This window comes from Cavia porcellus, unplaced genomic scaffold, assembly GCF_034190915.1.
Source record: "Cavia porcellus strain 051 isolate PalLab524CR breed Dunkin Hartley unplaced genomic scaffold, mCavPor4.1 scaffold_1, whole genome shotgun sequence".
Classification (NCBI taxonomy): domain Eukaryota; kingdom Metazoa; phylum Chordata; class Mammalia; order Rodentia; family Caviidae; genus Cavia; species Cavia porcellus.
In genome coordinates this window covers 58271067-58292513 of record NW_026947484.1, presented here as the reverse complement: position 1 = coordinate 58292513, position 21447 = coordinate 58271067, and the positions used below count along the sequence as shown (strand labels likewise).

The 21447-nt window shown below is 39.3% G+C and overlaps 1 protein-coding gene across 1 annotated transcript in view; it reads left to right on the top strand.

The window, feature by feature from the left end:
- Positions 1-20585, top strand: part of LOC100721069 (aromatase) — a 31791-nt gene extending 11206 nt beyond the window's left edge. Inside the window, exons 3-9 of the mRNA XM_003471871.3 lie at positions 800-954; positions 4706-4882; positions 7558-7672; positions 10524-10638; positions 11380-11542; positions 13593-13834; positions 19238-20585. Coding sequence (XP_003471919.1) covers positions 800-954; positions 4706-4882; positions 7558-7672; positions 10524-10638; positions 11380-11542; positions 13593-13834; positions 19238-19486 — 1216 coding nt within the window. The 3' untranslated portion in view covers positions 19487-20585. The remainder of the gene's footprint in view (positions 1-799; positions 955-4705; positions 4883-7557; positions 7673-10523; positions 10639-11379; positions 11543-13592; positions 13835-19237) is intronic.
- The last annotated feature ends 862 nt before the right edge of the window (positions 20586-21447 follow it).

Sequence of the window (21447 nt, the reverse complement as noted above, 5' to 3'; positions counted from 1 at the left end):
TAAGACAGCTTCACCAATAGTCTGACAATCAAGTGTACGTACCATGGTAGCCACTGCCATGATTTGAGGGGTGTGTGCTCTAAACATGTTCATAGTAGGAAAATTTGCTGTTGAGAAATAAAATTTAAATGGAAAAGAGGGAAAAGAGAAGAATGTAGCGGTGACTACATCAAAACATGCCTAAACATAAAGTTCACCAAATTAAAAAGTAACAACATGTGAAAAAGATAACACCCATGCTATGTAATGCAGTCTGAATTTGCACTGTTGCACATACAAATTGCATTCTCTAATGACTTGCCACATCCTGTAGCATAGGACAACTTGTAAGCCTGGAGACCTTGATAAGTCATGATGGAATACAGTACAAAGCCCAAAGATAAGTTCTCCTACCAACACAATGAGCCTCTGGGCCAGTGCAGCCAGGTGCTGGAAAGCCCAGGGCTAGAAGGGAAACTCATTGAGAGACCCCTGGACTGACTTTTAGAGAGTAGGAGCTTCTAGATGGAATTGCTTCAACAATCTGACAAAGCAAGACTTTGCAGATCTCTGTGGTTCCCTCTTGCAGGGGGTGGAACTATTGGGAAGGAAGGGCTGGATGGTCCCTGAGGGGCTGCAGGCTCAGCTTAACTCTGCTGTTCCACTGGATTCAGTTTCACAACAGACTCATAGCTCTGATCCTGTGGTGGGTTGTCCGTGAGTAACTTGGGATTAGCAAAGAGAGGGCAATAAGAAATGAGGTGAGCAGGTTTTCTATCTTTTGTGATGAGAAGATTATCAGAGCCTTCTTTCTTTTCAGGTCCTCAAGTATGTTCCACGTAATGAAGCACAGTCACTATAACTCTCGATTTGGCAGCAAGCCAGGGCTACAATGCATCGGGATGCACGAGAACGGCATCATATTTAACAATAACCCAGACATCTGGAAAGCAGTTCGACCATTTTTTATGAAAGGTAAGCAAAGCCCTGGCTATATTCTTCCCTCCACTTTACAAATACACCTTAAAAAGTCATATTTAAAACTTTGTAGCTTTACTGATTTGAGCTGCTATGATGAGAAGGACTTCCGTTACACTTTTACCATACGTCAGACACTGTTCTAAGTACTGGAAGTTTTAACCCCACAGCAGCCACCTGGGCTACTCTGATCACCTGCATTGTGCAGACAAGAAAACACAGGCATAGAGAGGTTCTGGAACTTGTGCTATGTCCCACCGTTACTAAATGGAGGCCCTTGGGTACAAGCTACGCCTACATTTATGGCCCCAGCACTGAAGTGCATAGCCACTTCATGAGAAAAGGAAGAAACAGATCTGTACATTTAGGGTCTTTGCAACTAAGAATTTAGTATGTCACCATACTAATCAATGTGTTCCTGAATTACTGTCAACCCAGACATTTGGGGAGAAATTAACTTGTGAAGGAAATTAATGAAGTTTAACACATGGAAAGGGACTGTATGTGTTGCCCACCTAGCCTCTAAGTTTTATACTTGAGGAAATGGTCCTCCGGAGGCTGTGGTTTTCACTCAGACAGCACAGCAAGTAACACATGAGCAGAAACCAAGCCTCCTTACCTAGTGATTTTCCACCTTTATTACTTCCCAGTGGAAATGAGGATGATGGCAGCAAACAGTCCACTTTTGACGTGAAAGTAGAGTGTCAAGAAAGATAATCATGGCCTAGAGGGGTTGTCAGTGGTGGAGTCTGGAGCCAACTAGATTTTAGGCGGACCCTGTCTCATCAATATTTGTCCCTGCAGGAGCCTCCACAGTGAGCCCACATACCTCCTGCATGGCTGCTCACACAGGGAGAAGCCATGCCTCTGTGTGTGCCTCTGTGGGGATCCCACCCCACAGAAGTGCCTGGTGCCATGACTTGGCTCCGTTTTCTGTTACAGACCCCATTTACTGCCTCACACCTCTGCAGGTCAGAAGTCTGCTGTGGGTCTGACAGGTCACTGTGGGCCGGACAGTCTGCTTTTGGAGGCTTTGGTGGAAGTTTTCTCCTTGCTGTTCCCAGCTTCCACAAGCCACTTCCATTCTGTCTGTGGCATGGTCCAGGCCTGCCTGTGTCACAGCTCTCTGGCCCTCCCACAGTTATGTCATCACATCTCTCTGGCCTTGACCTCAGAGAGGAATGTTTCCCTGTGTGTAAGGACTCACAGGATTACTTCGGGACCACCCTGAGAAGCCACACTAATCTCATTATCTCAAGGTCCTTCAACTTACTCATCTCTGCCAAGTCCTTGTCTCCATATAACATATGAATAGCTCCTGGGAATTAGGACCCAGACAACTCTGGAGACCAATTTGTCTGCCTACTACTCATGTTGGGGCAGATCAATCTCCCTACTCCTTTCAAAACTGCAGAATGGATTAATGGAAAAGTATGGGAATCAGGCTTCTAGATTGTGGTTTAAATCCCAATACCGCCACTAATTACCCATGTGACTTAGGGCCACTCACTTAACCTCTCTGCACTTCAGTTATCTCTATCGGAGTTGATAAATATCACAGAACTTGTGCTCTCCTGTTAGGCAAACACAAATGATATAATGCTGTAAGATCCCACAGAATGTAAACTTTACTTTGTCATTTGACCCAGGTTTATTTGGAATATGTGAATGAGTAGGTAGGTATAGTTAACACTCACATCCCCACAAATCCTCTAACCAGCGATGCAATAGTTGGTAAAATCTCTAAATGCTTCCCTTTGTTTAATAAGCTACTGTTGTCATCAAGCAACTAGGTGCCAAGAATACACTGACAAAGAAGACACGGTCCCTGCCTCGAGGACAAGTAAAGGACCAGTGTGGACTGGGAGGGCTTAGACCAATACATCACCAAATGCTGGCCTAGACACTGTAATGCTACAGTTGTGCATAGAGCTGCAGGCCAAGACAAATGGGCCATTTAAAGCCACTGAGACATCAGGGAGACTTTTCAGATGAGTGGAAGCTTATGATGAATTCTAAAGAAAATGTAATTTAAAAAGCATGACAAAGGAAGACATGCTAGAAGTATAGAATAGATTCTTCAAAAGCAGAGGAGAGATCGACAAGACTGGCCCAGGAACCTGTATCAGCACACAAGGAAGGAGCCAAGGGGAGGCAGAGCCTCGTGACCAAAGACTCAGTTAAAGCTGAGGAGTTGAGCTTATCCAAGAGCTATGAGGACTTGCTCAACATTTTCAGCAGAGTGACATAAATTCAGTGTTTCAGAAAAATCTCCCTCTTATCTGAGTGCATGGCAGAATGCATGAGGGTAGCTGAGGGCCTGGCTGTTTGAAGGGAACCATGACTGTCAGTGGTGAGGACAGTCATGGGCTGTTGCAATGATTCAAGGAGGGAAGAAGGCCACAGATGTAAGAAACGTTAGAACAGCAGGTCGACAGTACTTAGAAATTAATCAAATATCTTTGTGAATTATTTTAGATTAGCCCTATGTATGCTATATCACATTTCCTAATAAAAGTGTTACAGAACAGACACAAATTAAATGCCATACAACAGAAGAATGAGAGTAGCTTATTGAATGTTCACTTGGTACCTGATCGGTTTATAATCAATGAGAATTCTAAACATTTCTAGATGAATCTCCTTGTGAATTAGATTTCTTGGTTTTCCTGATATAATAGAAATAGTGGGAAAGGTTTTGGCTTTTTCAATCCAGAAAATTAGGGAAGTACTAATTCATGGGAGTGTGTGCGGAGAAACAGGTTAGTGCAACTTAGAAAAGAGTTCATCTTTAGAGATGGGGGCCAGTGGCAGGAGTTTGTCTCCTGACAATCTGAAGACACTTGTCTCCATTGGAAGAACATGAGACATTATTCCTAATGGAAGCTTGAAGAAATTTAGAGCAAAAACAGAAATGAGGACTACAGGAATTAAACTCTCATGACAGAGCACAGAACTCACTTGCCACTGTCCTGGTGGTCCAGAATAGAAAAATTGGAAGGTTGGACCCATGCACTAATCTACCTGTTTTACATTCATTCCTCTACTTTGCAAGTATGTATTACTTGATTTGACATTCAATGCTAACAAGTAGTTTTCACGGATCGTAAAGGGCATCCAGTTCAGCAGGGGAAAACTGCAGCACCAACAAGGAGTTGCTTAGCTTGCCACTGGTTGATTAAAAGAAATTTAGAAGTTGAAGAGAAATTAAAATTAAAAGAACATTTTCGGTCCTGTGTAAGGCCACTATTTCATACCTTCAATAGATGAAGGGAAGTACTTTACTTCAAGTAAAAAGAACCAATTTCAATAGTTTTGTGGTAATGTACTGCCACCTGTGGAAACAAAATGAATATGACTCTAGCCAAATCCAAATTGTTCTTAAGGGAATTATATACAATAAATGTCAAAAAATCATTGATTTCTCACTATGATCAAAAGTATTAAATATTTCATATGCAATCTCATAAATGATTTGCCAGCCCGTGAAGAAAACCTTGAATTTGAAATAGTGCCTGAAAAATAATATTCATTCATACATTTATTCATTCACATATTTTTAACCATAAAGGTATATACACATTTGTAAAAAATTTGGAAAATACATGAAAGGATAGAGTATGAAAAACTCCACTCAATTCTTTAATGTAAAATTGTGATCAATTAAACTCCAAACAAAAGGAGCCAAACTGTCTGATTGTGCATGCCTTAGAGTTGCTTGAGGCTGATTGTCATGTGTGTCCTGCAGCTCTAACAGGCCCTGGCCTTGTTCGCATGGTGGCTGTCTGTGCTCAGTCCATCGTAAGGCATCTGGACAGGTTGGAGGAGGTCACCAATCCATCAGGAAATGTGGACGTGCTGACCCTTATGCGACGAATCATGCTGGACACCTCTAACGTGCTCTTCCTAGGCATCCCCTTGGACGGTACTGACATTTTTATTCTTATGACCTGACATCCTGCCCTTCACTAGACAAGGCAGTGAGCACAACAGCCGGCTAAAGGAAACACACTGTTTGGTTCACTGCTCGTGATTTAACATTTGTAATTATCCTGAGGGTGTTTGCCCTAGTGTTTTGCCTTGTTCTTTTATAAACTCCTATACATTTCCACTAAGCAGGGCTCTATTTCTTTTTGCATCTCTCCTCATTATTCTAGAAAACTGGCTTCTATCACAGCCAAATCTTATTGGTGAGCTGATCATAAAGACAGTTTACCACAATAATCCTGCCACATATACCCAGCTACATTCGACCTGTGGCCCACCAATTTTTGTCCTATTTTTCTTTGAGTAAACAGGAGTTGTCATGGCTACATATAAAATAAATAATATAGTTAATATAAGTCACTCATTTCCTTTAAAATGCATTTTAACACTTTTAAAAAGAGAGCAGAAAAAAAGACATGGATTCCAACTATTCCTTTGGGCATGATAGACATATTCCTACATATATATTTCTACATCCACACACATCCTTCTCAAAAGCTACTATATATGAAAACTTCATTTTATCTGTATGTTAAAAATGCCAGTGGTGGTCATACTGCTACTAGAAATGATGATGATAGATGCTACTAATTCAGTATCCACTGTATAAACAGTTTGAAAAGTTGCCTTGTGCATGCTTGTTGTTTAATATTTGTAACAGTGAGGACAAGATGTTTTACTTTCCTCTTGAATAAATCAATATTAAAGCATGTACATGCAATTCTATGACCACCAAAAAGTGAATCATCATTTAGATGAATTCCAGTCTGCTTTTGACATCAAATGTGTCCATCGTAATGTGATTATTTCTGAATTAATTGATGGCCATGTTCACTGATTGGTATATTTATTCAGCCTTTGCTTACTGATTGTCTACCTCATGCAAGGACTGTTGTAAGTTCTAGAGATAGAGCGATAAAGACAACTAACATTTTTACTTGCAAGGCGCTTAGTCTAGTAGGGATATGGACAACAAAACAAGTAAATGTTAAAAAAAAAAATACTAGGCAACACTAAGTGCCTTGAAGTAAACACAAAACAGGACAAGAAGACAGAAATCAAAGGGGAAATAACAGGACTGGGTGTCTCACACAGCCTGGGCAGTCAAGAGCTCTGTAGAGAGGACATTTCCACAAGACCGGTATGAGCCACGTGCAGACCCAAATGGAGAATATTCCAGGCAGAAGAACAATGCACAGATTTCACCACTCATCAAGCCTGCTGAGGCCTAACACACTGCCTGATTCACATTAGGTAAAGAGACACACTACGTGCCCCTCCTTTCTCCTGGCTGCTGCACAGTCTCGTCCCCAGGACACCGACCAGTCCTTACAGGGGCTGTACACAAACTGCTCCTCCCTGCCATTCTGATAGGAGCCTCCATTCATTCTGAGAATTTTCAGCTATACCCTTTCCTCTGATCTTCTTCTAACCTTTTCTACATACACCTCTGCTCAAGCAGGCAGAAACATGACTATGTGGCCTCACTGCTTGGTTCCCCACCGCCTCTATCATTAGGAAGGATCATGCAAAATAATTGAAACTCTGTTTTTCAATGGGTTTAGACTCTTACCCAGAGAATCTGTTATAACCCAAATAGGGCTGTGCTTATTTTCCTTAATGCTGAGTACTTGTTAAACACTTAACTTGCTGATGGAACTCAGTACAACAAAGAAGAAGGACAATTCCCTGAAATCAGACAGAACCTGGTCCGGGGCTAAGAGCCTGCCTGACACACTGGCTGTACAGTTTCTAAACCCCAATGAATTGCAGTTCCTTCATCCACAATATGATAAAAAAAAAAAACCCTGTCTTATAACAGGTAAGATTATAAAGACTAAATTTAAAATCTCTTTTGTAAAGCACCCAGCACAGTGGCAGTTCAAAACAAAATATTGCTTCCTTTCCATTTGTATACAATGTGATGTGATTTGAAAAAAGCAAATGTTTTCTGTTCTCTGATACTCAATTTAATTTAAGAGCAGTCCCTTATTACTGAATATGCATGAGCTCAGGAAAAGGCATTGAAGAAATAAAGATGAAATCTATAATCTAGACTAATATAAACACCCATAGAAACTATGTAATAAGGTAAGGGCCACAAGAAAATGCATAAAAGACCACGAAGTGATAATATAACTAGGATCTATCAGTCAGGTGTATAGTCCCAGGGAACTGCCCACTTAACATTGGCTCTGCTCATCCCACATCAAATGCAATGACTGTTTTCTGCTTAACAAGCTCAATCAGCTTTTGCTCCCCTAAGTTGTAGTTAGGCCATAGCAGATTTAGTCACTAGTCCTATTTGTCCCTAAACACAGGAGAGAGCTAGAGACTCAAAGGAAATATGAAAGATTTGGGGTCTCTGAAACAAATTTGAAAATTTATGGCCACTTGCTGGTAAACTTGGCCAATCTGTATATAAAGGAATAAGTTGGTGTTCAAATTGCCTAGTGGCATTCAAATGGATAAATCACCAGAGGTGATGGAACTGTGTGTGCTCAGCTTAGAAGCCCACACTGGCAGGGAGCCTACGGGTTTGTTCACAGCTCACAGAACTCTTCTCAAGCTCACCTTTTGTTTAGCAGCTCTGTTTTTGTTTTTGTTTTCTAGAAACTGCCATTGTGAGGAAAATCCAGGGTTATTTTGATGCATGGCAAGCTCTGATTATTAAACCGAACATCTTCTTTAAGATTTCTTGGCTCTACAAAAAGTATGAAAAGCCTGTGTAAGTAGCACACATCTGGACAGCTTATGAGTGCAAGCTGACTGGGTTTTGTGTATGGCTTTGCTGTTGTTGGCCTCCGGAAAGATTTATGCTCTCCAGAGGCCACAGGGTTCAAATGATTAAGTTGCTGATGGAACACTTAGAGCAATTTGGTGCTTTCAAGCAGATAGCTTTACCACAAGGAGCCTAGAGTGTGGTCTGGAGCTCATTCCTGGAATGAGGTCACTGCTATTTTAATTCGAAGAGAAGGACTGCTTAAATCCATCATTAATGCTTATCAAAACCCTACTCAGAGAGCTGGAAGAAGATAATCAATTTGTAATTGTATTGCTTTTGAATTAATGTAACAAATTTGAACGATCAACAGAAGTCCCAAACAAATTTTTGATAATGAATATAATGAATTTCAAGAAAATGTGTGGGTTTTTTGGACCTGTATCTTGTTTTGGGAGTCCTGAAACTTGTCAAATGGCTTAATTTGGTGCGTGGACTAACCCAGTATAAAATTGGACAAATCCATAGCCTACAGAAGAACCTGAGGGTTTTTCTGAGTGTAGGTAGCCAGTAATTAAATACTGCCTCCTCTACCCACCAATAGAAAGCTCCTAGGATCCAGCAGCAGAACACTGTGGCTTGTTTCTTATCACCACCGCTGAGAAATAACTGGCTTTAGGAGGTCATTTTAAGTAAGATGTAACCTACCTTCTAGAGTGGAGGAATAAGTTAAGGAGATCATATGTGTAGATAAAGTAGCCCAGAGCACAGCCACTAAATATGGTAGTTTTCCTCTGTGTCTGTGTTTTTATCTTCCCTTGTTTCCCAACTATCTTAAGTTCTCTATCTCTAAAAGGTCACAAAGTTACTTGAAAACCCCACTTTATCCTTTTTTGTGCCTTTTGAAATTTAGCAGTGCTATATTATTGTCTCTAGAGAAGAATCCAACTTCATATTGCATTGCAGTTTACTGTGATTGGTTGGAATTAGGTAAATTTGTTGATACCACTTTGTTAGACATTTAATTTTGTTTCTAAGGAGCCTGTTTTGACTGGAATCATTTAGATAAAAGGTCATCCCTTCATTTGATTGAATTTGGTGGAAGTGGTACCTGGTGGTTTGAAGAGTCAAATTATGTATTTCTTGGGAGGAAGATGCTTTGCTCAATAGCAGCTATAGTTCCACAAAAGAACTCTATGGAGGCCAGGGATGTAGCTCAGCGGTGCAGCATCTGCCTGGCAAAGTGCAGGGTCCTGAGTTTGATTTCCAGTACAAAAAAAAAAGAAAGGGGGAAAAAAAAAAGGACTCCATCGATTCAGAGTCTAGGGAAATTGTAACACCTCCTGGGCCATTCTGGGGCCAGTGGTCTAGTAGAAATGCTATAAACACTCTAAGCCTGTGGGAAGGAAGGACCATAGCCTAAAAAATTGCTCAAAAAACATTTACTGAGCACTTGAATGGATAGAAGAATGAATGCATGTGGATACATTTTGGTATATATCTTGAGGACTTGTGTGTGCATGTGTGTGTTTAGACACACTTATAGAGATACACAATATGTGTATCCTTGTTTAGAGATATATAGTTATTATATAGACTGTAAAAATAGTTCTCAAAATGTTTAAATAACTTCCTTATGACGTCCAAAGAAACTTTAAAACTGAAGTGGGACATTTGGGGGCATTGCTTAAATATTCTTCTTTTACTTTTCTTGCAAGCAGCAGTGAACATGAAAATGACTTATATCAAAAACATCCACAAATTATTTAAGTGTATAGGTGAAAATACAAATCAGAACATGAAAGATTTATTACACATTTAACACAATGAGAACCTTTTCAATATGAAATGCAGACATAGATGAACACATATACTGAAAGACAGAAACAAAAACAACAATTTACATTTCAAGATGATGTCATTGTCTGTTGAGTCTGATCCTTCTACTTGGAAAGATGCATAAGGCTCACAGAACTAAAGTGGGTTACATGGAAAGAAAAGGACCTGGGTTGGAACCTCACCTTCTGTCCCAGGGTCTTTTCCTGAGATCACATTGTCCAAATGCTTAATATATTTATACAGCCAAGCATTATTTCAACAATTACTTACCTAGTACACAAGCCATATGATATGAGACTAAATGTCAATAATATTAAGAATATTCATTCTACTAAAATTTATTGTATACAATGAGAATCTCAAACTTAGCCATGTGCAGTATGCTTATCTATGATCTCTGCTATTCAGAAAGCTAAGGCAGAATTGCAAGTTCAAGGCCATCCTGGGAAATTTAGTGATACTCTGTCTGAAAAAAAAATAAAAAGGTTTAGGAATGTATAACACCACTGATTTAAATCCCAAGTACTGAAAGACACACACACACACACACACACACACACACACACACACCCTCAATCTCAGTAGTTTTCAGGGCCAGGCAAATCAACTTCTGCTTTATGGCTATAAGAAAACAGAAAATGGAGGTGTTTGTGGTACATGCCCCCACTAAAGACATCTGGATTTTTAAACGAAGATTGTACCTGACAAATCAGAAGTTACAAAACATGGTTGGATGTGGCCTTTGGTACGAGTTTTTAACCTTTAACCATAAACCGCATCTCTGATTTTGCTACCAGTATATAGCAATCTTAACTCTGCTACCTTAACATGAAGTACAACATAGGCATATATAATTTAAGGGTATTTGTGAAGACATAAAATACAAATTTATTTACTTATGAGCATATTTGGCTTCAATTAAAGCAAAATATTCCATTTAACAAAAAGCAAATGAGTCTGTTTTCCGATCTGTCTAAACTGAATGTAAGATCGCATTTTGACTTTTTTTCTCCTCTAGGAAGGATTTGAAAGATGCCATAGATAATCTGGTAGAAGAAAAAAGACACAAAGTTTGCACAGCAGAGAAATTGGAAGAAAGTATGGATTTTGCCACTGAGTTGATTTTTGCTGAGGTACTGACAAGAACTAACCAGTTACCCACCTTACATATTGTGACCATCCGTGTATAAAGGAGAAAAGATCTCATTGGAAAACTGCTGCATATTTCTCTTTCCAAGTGTTTCCTCCAGCATCTTATATAAATACTAGTAAAAGTTCTAGTAAGACTGAATTTTAAGAGTGAAAAGTCTTTAGTATCATGACACAAAATAGGGGAACAGAAAGCAGACAGCCCAAAGATGCTAAACACTGTCATTCCTCAATACCCACAGGGCTTCATTCCAGAACCCTCCCCAGACAGTGAAATACAAGGGTGTTAGATATCACTTATAGAAAGTGATATCGTGTATGCATAGGCCTGTGCATGTCCTCGGCATACTTTAAACCTCCTCTGGATTGTAAAAAATGTCTGTGCTATGGAAAAAGTTACACCACTGTGTAGATGAAAGTGATGAGCAAGGGAGGAATACATGTCCCATATACCCAGATTTAAAAACGTATTTTCCATGTCCAGTTGGTTCAGACCATGGAGGTGGAACCCGAGGATATGAAGGACCAATTGCATGTAGCTAACTGGATAAACTGTGTGCATATTTCAGCTGAAAATTCTCAAGCAAAGTGTTCACAGTCAATGAGAAAGACATAATTTCTGTAATTTCATGTCATTGAAGTGGTGGATCTTTGACTGTCATTTCGCTTTACTGTTGAAATTTTAACTCATTAGTCCAAATGTTTGCCCTCTTTCAAATGCTTAGAAACGTGGAGAACTCACAAGAGAGAACGTCAACCAGTGCATATTGGAGATGCTCATTGCAGCACCTGACACCATGTCTGTCACGGTGTACTTCATGCTATTTCTCATTGCAGAGCACCCTAAGGTTGAAGAGGCAGTCATGAAGGAAATCAAGACTGTTACTGGTAAGTCTATCAATTCAAAAACACAGCTTAAAAATAACTCCCTCTAAATTTGACCTCCTTCACCTAAGAATGTGATGTAAAACAATCAATTGTTCATTATTTACTTGGAGAAAATAAAGCAAATTATTCTGTCACACTTTGACTATGTAGTTTGAAAGATAGTTCTGTATTTATTTGACTTATAAAAATAAGTCATGCTCACTGAAAAACTTCGAATGCCAGAGAGATGTACAAAACAGAAAATGACATCCCCCAGGGCTTTCCACTGTCTTCCCAGCCTCACTCCCCCCACAGGGTAACCACTGCTCAGGTTGTGCTATATATTCCTCAAGACCATTTCCTCTCTGCACACAAACACAGATGGGTATGTTTGTCTGTCTCCAAAGAAGGCAGGATCATGCATAGCATTCTGCCAGCCTTCAGTCACACAAGGCTCTTGTGCATGCATCCAGGAAAACAGCTGTCATTTACAGTAGTGCTTCTGGATTACAAGCAGCCTGATCACAAATGAACTTCCAGAAGGCTGGAGGAGGAGAAAAGGATAACAGCAAAAACAAGTGAGGGATGGGTTTCCTTCTTTGCTGCCCCCTCACCTGCTGGGGAGCCAGCAGGTTCCCACCCCTCCTCTTCCCTGTCTCCCAACTCTATGTCCTGCCTGTGTTTCAGCATTGTCCCATACCAAATCCTCAAGAAACATGGCCCCAGACAGGAGAGACCAACATTGCCTTAACAGAGAAGACAACAGTACTTACAGTGAATTTTTTTTGTTTTGTTTTGTTTTGGCTTTACTTGGCTTAAACCAAGGACCACCACACTGAGCTGCATCTGAAGTACTTTTTCTTTTGTCATTTGAGATAGGGTCTCACTAAGTCACCAAGTCGCCTAACTGTGTTTGAGCTTGTGACCATCATGCAGGTGCCACCATGCCTGCCTTGCTGTGCTTCTTGATGTTCCCTTGACCTTTCAGCAGACCCTGAAAGATGCATAAACAACAGAACATTTGTGTCCATGTTCCCTCCTGTGCTCAGCAGACAGATGTGGTCTCTGAACTAAAGTGAATGCCTTTGGTCAAGCTTGATCCTCTTCCCATCTGCTCCCACCCACTTATGCCCTTCCCACTAGATCCTCAGTACAAGCACTGCATGGGGGCAGGCCTGTTTTTTGGTAAGTGCTATGGCCACACGAGACCCCCTAGGGAGCCAAGTTATAGAGAAGACAGGGCTGCTATAGGATCCTGGGCAGGTTCAGATTCTGCAAAAGCAATGGCCTACTGAGGATCCTCTGTGGTTTTGCCATATCTGGTACTAATCCAGTCTTCTTGACTGGCATCAATCCAGGCTGATAAAGAGATGCTCACCAATACTACCATCCCTGCCCCATAACCTAGTGTGCAGCATGCATTCTGCCACTGTGTGGGTGGATTGTTGCCACTCCACTATAACAGGCTGCTCCTGTTACATGGAGGGACCATCGGGACACATGTGGGAAGATAACTGAAGAGCTCACCAGAGGAGGAAATTTTGCTGAAATGAATTCAGTCCACCATGTTGCTCTGACTAATGCAGCAGCCCATCCTCACTTCTCTGGGATCATTGGGCTTCTGGTTTTCTCATAAATATTCCTTAGATTTTAGAGCAGAGGACCACAAGTCACAGCCTCAGAGGCTGGATAGGTAGGGAGAATGTGTGGAGCAGACTGTGTGTGCTTGACATGGCTCTGTAGAGGGGTGCCCTTCTCAAGGGTAAGTGAACCCTCAACTTCAGTCCTTTGCTCTCCATGTGTTACAATATTTTCTGATTTTTCATGGAATTTCAGTTGATCTATGAAACCTTCCAGGTTTTAAGATAATTGACCTCATATCTCAATTTTAATAAACATCTGTGTTCATCAAATAAAGCATATTTGGTTGTAACTGCCAGTGTGCATTCGAAGTACTGACCTGATTTTTTCAACTAAGAAAACTGTTTGGTGGAAAAAATAGGAAAATTAATGCTCATGACATGGTGAAACTAACATTACCTTCCTTTTCCTTTTTCATCTGTGTCCACAGGTGAAAGAGACATAGAGATTGATGATGTGCAGAAATTAAAAGTGCTGGAAAACTTCATCTATGAGAGCATGCGCTACCAGCCTGTGGTGGACTTGGTCATGCGCAAAGCCTTAGAAGATGACGTCATTGATGGCTATGCAGTGAAAAAGGGAACTAACATTATTCTGAATATTGGAAGAATGCATAGACTGGAGTTTTTCCCCAAGCCCGATGAATTTACTCTTGAAAACTTTGAGAAGAATGTAAGAGACCTTCCTTAAAACTCACTCTGCTACTCTTTACAACATCAGGCTCTGTTCGTGTATCTTTGTACTGTGTACACTTTAATCCTCTTATTACTTCCCCTCTAAGGCCTTCCTGGAAACATCTTCCCTAACTTGGAATATGGCACCATATTTGACCTAACAGATAGGAAGGTGGGTCTTCAGTTCTCAGAAGTATCTAAATGCTGGCAGTTCAATAGGTAAAAAATGAAAATTCCAGCCTCTTTTTTGTCTATGACATCGGTTTCACTGAACCTAGATACTTTGCTTTACCTTTTAAAGCATCATTTTGTCATCATTAAATGTCGCTGGAAGACCATTTCAGTAAAGGAAATCCAGTCTGCTGTGTGTGAGAATCAAATGAGATCAAAAGATTGACTCTTTACACTTTGCCTTTGGTTCATGAAAGTCGCCATGTACAGTAGGTCTCCTTATAAATCACAGTAATAATTATAAGACATTTTTTCTCTTTTTAGTTTGTTTCCACTTAGAATTATTTTTTAAATTTTTATTTGTTCGTTTGTAATGTATAAAAATCGTATTCATCATAGACAACTGGTACAAGTTCATAACACATATTAATTCTATTTACTTCCTCTTCTTCTCCCATCTCTTGGTCCCTTCTCATTTGTAAATAATCTATCTCTATGTTTTCTATGATCTATATTTTATATTGCTCTTTAATTTATCGATGGATTTTGCATGTAAGTGAAGTTGAGATATTTATGATTCTAGATCTGAATTTACTTAACAGTATGGTCTCAAGGTGCATACTTTCTACAAATGATCAAATGTATCCTTCTTTACATCAGAATGATGCTCCACTATGTATAAATACCATTCATCTTTATCCACTCATCTCTGGATCGGGATATAAGCGGCTTGTAAAATTTAGCTGTCATGAATTGGGCTGTTATAAACATGGATGCATGTATCACTGCAATGAGATGTTTTTAATTCTTTCAGGAAGATACCTAGAAGGGAATACTTTGGTTGAACAGAATTTCTATTTTTTTCTTAGAGGCATCTCCTTACTGATCTAGTAGCTTACATTCCCTCCAACAATATCCAACATTTCATTGAAAATAAGACTGAGTCTTATTTTAACTTATGCTCCTAAAATTGCAACCAGGTTTATGTTCAGGGGTGTCATATTTTCTCATGTACAACAATCTACATTTATTCCTGTAAAAAAAGTCTACATTTGTTCATATATAAAAAGCTATATTTATTCAAACATAGCCTGCTCACCTTCTCCCAGAACATCATCATAACGCTCTAAATCCTGAATTCTGGCCTGAATTTCTTGCAGCTCCATTTCCTGTAGAACCACTGGCCCCGATCTCCTTGTCCAGCAATATAGCTTTTCTTAAGTGAGCACTTCTTGCCCCCCATGTAGCTTGCTCATAGTGCTTTGGCAACACACACCGGTCACTGATGTTATCCCATGAATTCTTCACCAAGTCATGACCTCTTGCAAGCCAGTCTCATAGTTTCCACTGAACCCAGTGTTCAACAAAGACTTAGGTGACAGGATTGGCAGCAAAAATGATGAAAGTTAAGAGTGATGGTCCACACAAAAACAATGAAAAATTACAGGCACCAAAATTCATAAAATGTTTATTTTACACATGTGCATTAAGTATACCCATTACAACACACAGTGTATTGAATTATGAAGATTCATATTAAACATAACCATGGCCATTCACATGTTACTTGTTTTCACGTCTGAACTCCCATTGGTTACTTGACAACATACCTCAAGCTCTCCTGTTTACATAAGTGCCTGATTGGGTATTTATAAATATTTAATTATAATTTATATTATTGTTTAATGTGAATGTCCATAATTTATAACTCAATATGGCTCTGATATGTTGCAAAGGACATACTAAATGCCTTTGTCTCCCTATCTTAACTAAGGTCCATTTGTGGGGTAGGGCTTATATTACAGACATCCTGAAAAATCATGGTAAGGCATAAGATCCAGTTAGATCTTATTTTGGTAGAAACATGGTGGTAGTGTTCCTTTTTCCACCACAGCCTTGCCAGCCTTGTTTAATTTCTTATCCACCATCAACCATCACTCTTTTTGGAGTAAGGTGTAATACTGCTACTGTTTTAATTTGTATTTCTCTAATGGTCAGAGATGTTGACCATTTTTTCACATATTTATTGACTATTTGAACTTCTCTTAAGAAGTATCTATTTGTTATAGATGCTAACTGTTTGACTTATTTTAGGGGGTATTTTTTTAGTCCTTTATATATTCTAAATATTAGTCCTTGGTGGTAGGAGCTGCTAGTAAAATTTTTTTCCACTTCTATAGCTCATCTCTTCACTCTGTTGGTTGTTTCCTTTGCTGTTCAGAAGCTTCTGAATTTGCTATAATTCTATTTTGCTGTTATTTCTTGTGCAACTGGAATTCTGTTCAGAAAGACCTTATCAACACCCATTACTTCAAGAGTTTTACCTATTTTATCTTCTAGTAGGCTTACCTTTTCTGTTTTTACTATTTATATCTTTGACCCATTTTGATTTTAGTTTAGTACATGGTCAGACATATGGGTCCAGACTCAATTGTCAATATCTGTATAGCCAGTCTTCCCAGAACTGTTTGTTAAAGGGACTATCTTCTCTCCAGCATATCTTTCTAGATACTTTATCTAAGATCAGGGGGTTGAATGTGCCTAGGTTTGTTTCTACATCCTCTGTTCTGTTCTATTGATTCACATGTCTGGGTGTTTTTTTGTTTTGTGCCAGGACAAAGCTGTCTTAGGGTTTTTATCATGAATGGATTTTTCTATGTCTATTAAGAAGATCACGTGGTTTTTGTTCTTGCTTCTAAAATGTGATTATATTTATTAATTTGTGTATGATGAGCCATCCTTGCATCCCTAGGATGAGGCCTACACGACCACAATGTGTGATCTTTCTAAAGAGTTGTTGCATTCTTTTTCAGTATCTAATTGAGGACTTTTATATTTATGTTTATTAAAGAGATTAGCCTGTGGCTTTCTTTTTCAGTTGCATCTATGACTGGTTTCAGTTGCATCTATGTTTGGAATCAAGGTATTGCTAGCTTCCAAGAGAGAATTTTTCAGTTTGCTTTCCCTTTTCATTCACTGAAGGGTTTGAGGAAAACTGGCATTAGATCATCCCTGAAGGTCTTGTAGAATCAGTTGTGAATCCATTGGATCCTGTACTTTTCTTATTTGGTAGATTATTACTGCCTCAGTTTAATTGCCTTTTGTTGGACTATTCAGACTTTTTTTTAATCTTTTTTGCTCAGGTTTTGTAATTTACATGAATCTAGGAACCTGTCTATTTCTTCTGTATTCTCCAATATATTTTTAAAGTAGTAAATTATAAGCTTCTAGATCTCGGTGGTCTTTGTGATTTTGCCTTTTTCATTTCTGACTACACTGATATAGGTCTTTTCTTCACTTTTCTGGTTTGTTGATTGTGTTTATTCTTTGAAAGAACCAGCTCTTTGATTCATTGATTCTTTTTAATCCCAATTCCATTAATGTATGTTCCTATCTTTATAATTGCCTTCCTTGTACTAGCATTGGATTTAGGCTGTTTTTGTTTATCTAAGATTTGGAGGTATATCATTAGGTTATTTATTTGGGCTTGCTCTGCTTTTCTGATATGGGTATTAATAGCTATAAACGTCTCCATTAAGACTGCTTTCACTGCATCCAATATACTGGTATATTGCTCTAGAATTATCCTTTGATGCTAGGAACTAATTTTTTCCTTGTTTTTTCTATCCATTGATTATTAAAAGTATATTATTTAACTTCCATCTATCGACATAACTTCTCTAATTTCTTTTACCATTGTATTCTAATTTGAGAATACATTCAACTATGACCTGATAGTGTGTGTGGAAAGTTTTTATTCTTTTGCATTTATTTGGAAATGGCTTCATGGGATTCTGTGTGGTCTACTTTGGAGAAAGTATTGTGCTACTGGGAAGACTGTGCATTCTGTTGTTTGGTGGAACATTCTGCAAATATCTATTGGAAGGCTTGGTTCAACTCTGATATTTCTTTGCTTAAATACTGTCTAGTTGATAGGTCTATTATGATATTGGGTATCCAGGTCCGCACTATATAACTGTGTTATTTATCTGATCTTTTACACCAAGTAGTAATTTTTATGCAGCTGTATGCTCTGGTGTTTGGTGTCCATATATTTATGATAGTTATCTCTTTCTCTTGAATTGTTCCCTTAACCAATATGTAGTGATTTTTGCCTCTTCTGATCAGTTGTGGATTGAAGTCCACTTTGTCTGCAACAGGATAGCTACTCCTTCTTGTTTTCAGGCTTGTATTGCATGGAATATTGTTTTCCATCCCTTGACTGCTAGTCTTTGAATTTCTTTTAAGATTATGTGTTTCTTGTATTTACCATAACATTTAGTTTTGTAGTTTGATCCAGTCTGCCATTCCATTCACACTAGCAGTTATTATCAGGAGGTACTGAGTTACTCCTGTCATTGCATTATTTTCCTATTACAGATTCCTTTTTTACACCCTTTGCTTAATAGCTTATTCTGCCTGCTGCGTTCATTCTGCTGTACTTTTTGACATTATTCATGTCATTGTCTCTTTCTAGAATACCCTTGAGAATTTTTTGGAGTGCTGCTTTGGAAGTGCTAAATTTTCAACTTTTTATATCATTGATGAATACTAGAGATTCAGCCTTATATTAAATTCACATGACAGTATTTTTAAGCCTAAGTGCCAATTTTTCTCTTTACTTCATTATAATAAGTCTAGAAAAACAAAGTTAATCTATTAATTTAGCCTGTTTCTATACAGGCAATCCTGATAATGCAATGCAAATCGGTCAACTGAGCAACAAAAATGTATAAGCAACTACCACATGCCAAGGACTATATAAACATGACAAAAAGATGTGGTCCTCATTAATTTGCAAGATGTCTAAAAATAAATATTTTCTATAGACAGGCCAAGAATGAACATCTATTGCCTGTATTTCTCCATATTTGTGGCAGCACCTGAGACCAAACTTTGCCTTGATGATTCAAAGGAATCATAAAACTGAATGTTCTAAAGAACTGGTTTGATTTCCTAACATTACATGTAATAAGCTGACTTGCATCCCTACTGCAGCTCACTCCCATGAAAGGCAAAAGGGGAGACTCTGAGGTTGGGTCTGTATCACCAGAGGTAAATCTCTGGATGAGAAAAGGGCTTACTTCATCTCACTCCTTCATCTCAGTGAAGAACCAGCAAGCGTGTCTAAGCGCTGTGGACTGACCAGACTCTTCAGCATGAATCAGGCACTATACTGCAAGACTCTGGTCTTTCCCTCAGTGTGCTAACTGTCTCATCATTTTCACAGGTTCCTTATAGGTATTTTCAGCCATTTGGCTTTGGGCCCCGAAGTTGTGCAGGGAAATACATTGCCATGGTGATGATGAAAGTCGTCCTGGTGACACTTCTGAGACGATTCCATGTGAAGACACTGCAAGGAAGGTGTGTGGAAAACATACAGAAAACAAACAACTTGTCCACACACCCAAATGAGACAGGTGACCTGCCAAAAATGATTTTAATCCCAAGAAATTCAGAAAAGTGCCTCAAGCACTAAAGAAGCCACCGTCAGCACCTAATCCGGAGCATTTCTAATCAGCAGTTCACATGGAAGCATCATTGTTTAGGCAGTGTCATCCTCACAGTGAACACACAAGGCCCAAGATGTTACATGAGCCTACCATCTATGGCACGTCAGCATGATGGGAACCATCAGACTTCTACCCTTCTTCAAACTACAGAACCCAAGTTCAAAAGAAGGGTTTGGGGAAGATGCAGTCAGTGAAAACACTGCAGCACTAAAGGACCATTTCCACAAAATGTGCTTAGGAAAGAACAAGGCAACAAGAAAACTTCTATGTTCCTGAAGATCTCCACAGCCCTCACCAAACTGCTAAGAGAGCCAGCCCATGTCTAAACATTTCAGGTGAAACATACTGGCTTGGGTAGATGAAGGAGCTTCCACTTGTTTATTAGGCTAGGATGGCAATATTCATACCCTTTAAATACACAGAAATTCAGCATTTGAATTTTCCTAGTAGTTATGTACAGTTTCCTCATATGTGTCCACATATAATCTTTCTGTGGTAAAAGTCAAGTCCCTTTTACAATCTCTCAATTCATACTTCCAACACTTGCCACTGAGATAGTAGGTATAAATTCAGGTAACACAAGCGAACTTACTGACAGCCAGAGTAAAACATGACTAGGACTTTATATGCATTATGTGCACACAAAACACCATGTAAGTTCAAATTCAGTAAGAATCTTTTCTGGGACTGCACTATTGTTTAGTTGCATTAACATAGCTAAGACATGGTTTTAGCAAGCGGCATAAGTCTTATCATAGCTTCAGGAAGGCAAAGTCTTCTGAATCCATATCTTCAGCTACAACCGAATGTATTCTGATTTCTGGGAGTACATCTCTTGTATTATCCTTCTCCCTTGACATCGCCTCCCTCCCTTCTATAACCTCAAAAGTCTTGTTCAATAGATCAGTAGAACCCTGCACATCATTTCTTAAACCCTATCTCTGATTTTTAGAGACTTAACAAGTATCTAATCCATTCAATCACTGTGTGTAGCCATGGATAAAATGGACACCTTGCAATTAGTTCTCTAGAAGGAATCAATAAATGGGTTAATTTAAAAAATTATGTTGGCTGTCTTAGTCTTTCTGAGTGTACATCTTATGTGTCACTTGCAAATGGAAATTAAACTGATTTATTAAGAATTAAATATTTCCACTGAGTCCCTGGTCATCACACCCTATTTGCACATCCTCCTCAGCCTACTGCTTAGAAACAAGATAACAGATGAGTATTGGATGAGTGTAAGTCCACTGAAAGCAGGAGCTATTCTCTTTCTCTTCAAATCTTTCCCCATCCTCATCTCCCCAGGCTAATTCTTCACAATTACTATCAAGATCAGTTCCAAATACAGTCTTTTTCCCAGATACCCTCAGCTGATCCAGAAAACAAGAAAAAGAGGCAGGTATTGTTCAAATTCAAGAATGTGCTTTAATAAGGAAATAAATGAAGGTGTAATTATTTAGATTGTGTGTATAATCTAAGGATAAATGAAACATGTTGTGTACCTAAAAAGTTCTATAAGCAGTGGGGAGAGTCCTCCAAGTAATTGAGATCCCTGAGAGGAATGGCTGGACTTGAGATATAAGGACTCCAAACTATCTCACTTGAAGATTATTAGTGCAAAGTACGGGGCCCAGAGTACCAGGAAGCCTTGGAATGTCACTCCCAGGCAGTAAGATCCAACCCCCCCCCCATGTCTAAAATCACCAGAAGATGCTCAGGAGGTCCCCGTGGGCCTAAGTGGCCCATGCCCAGAGAACCCTAAACAGCTGGCAGAGACCTGAATTCAGTCCCGGCACTGAGCATGCATGGGTTTAATCCCAACACACAAGGAAGCTTTGGAACATCACTCCCAAGTGGTAAGACCATGCCTCATCTCTCAAGTCTCAGGAGGACAAACGGGAGTCCCCACGGGCCCACATCCAGA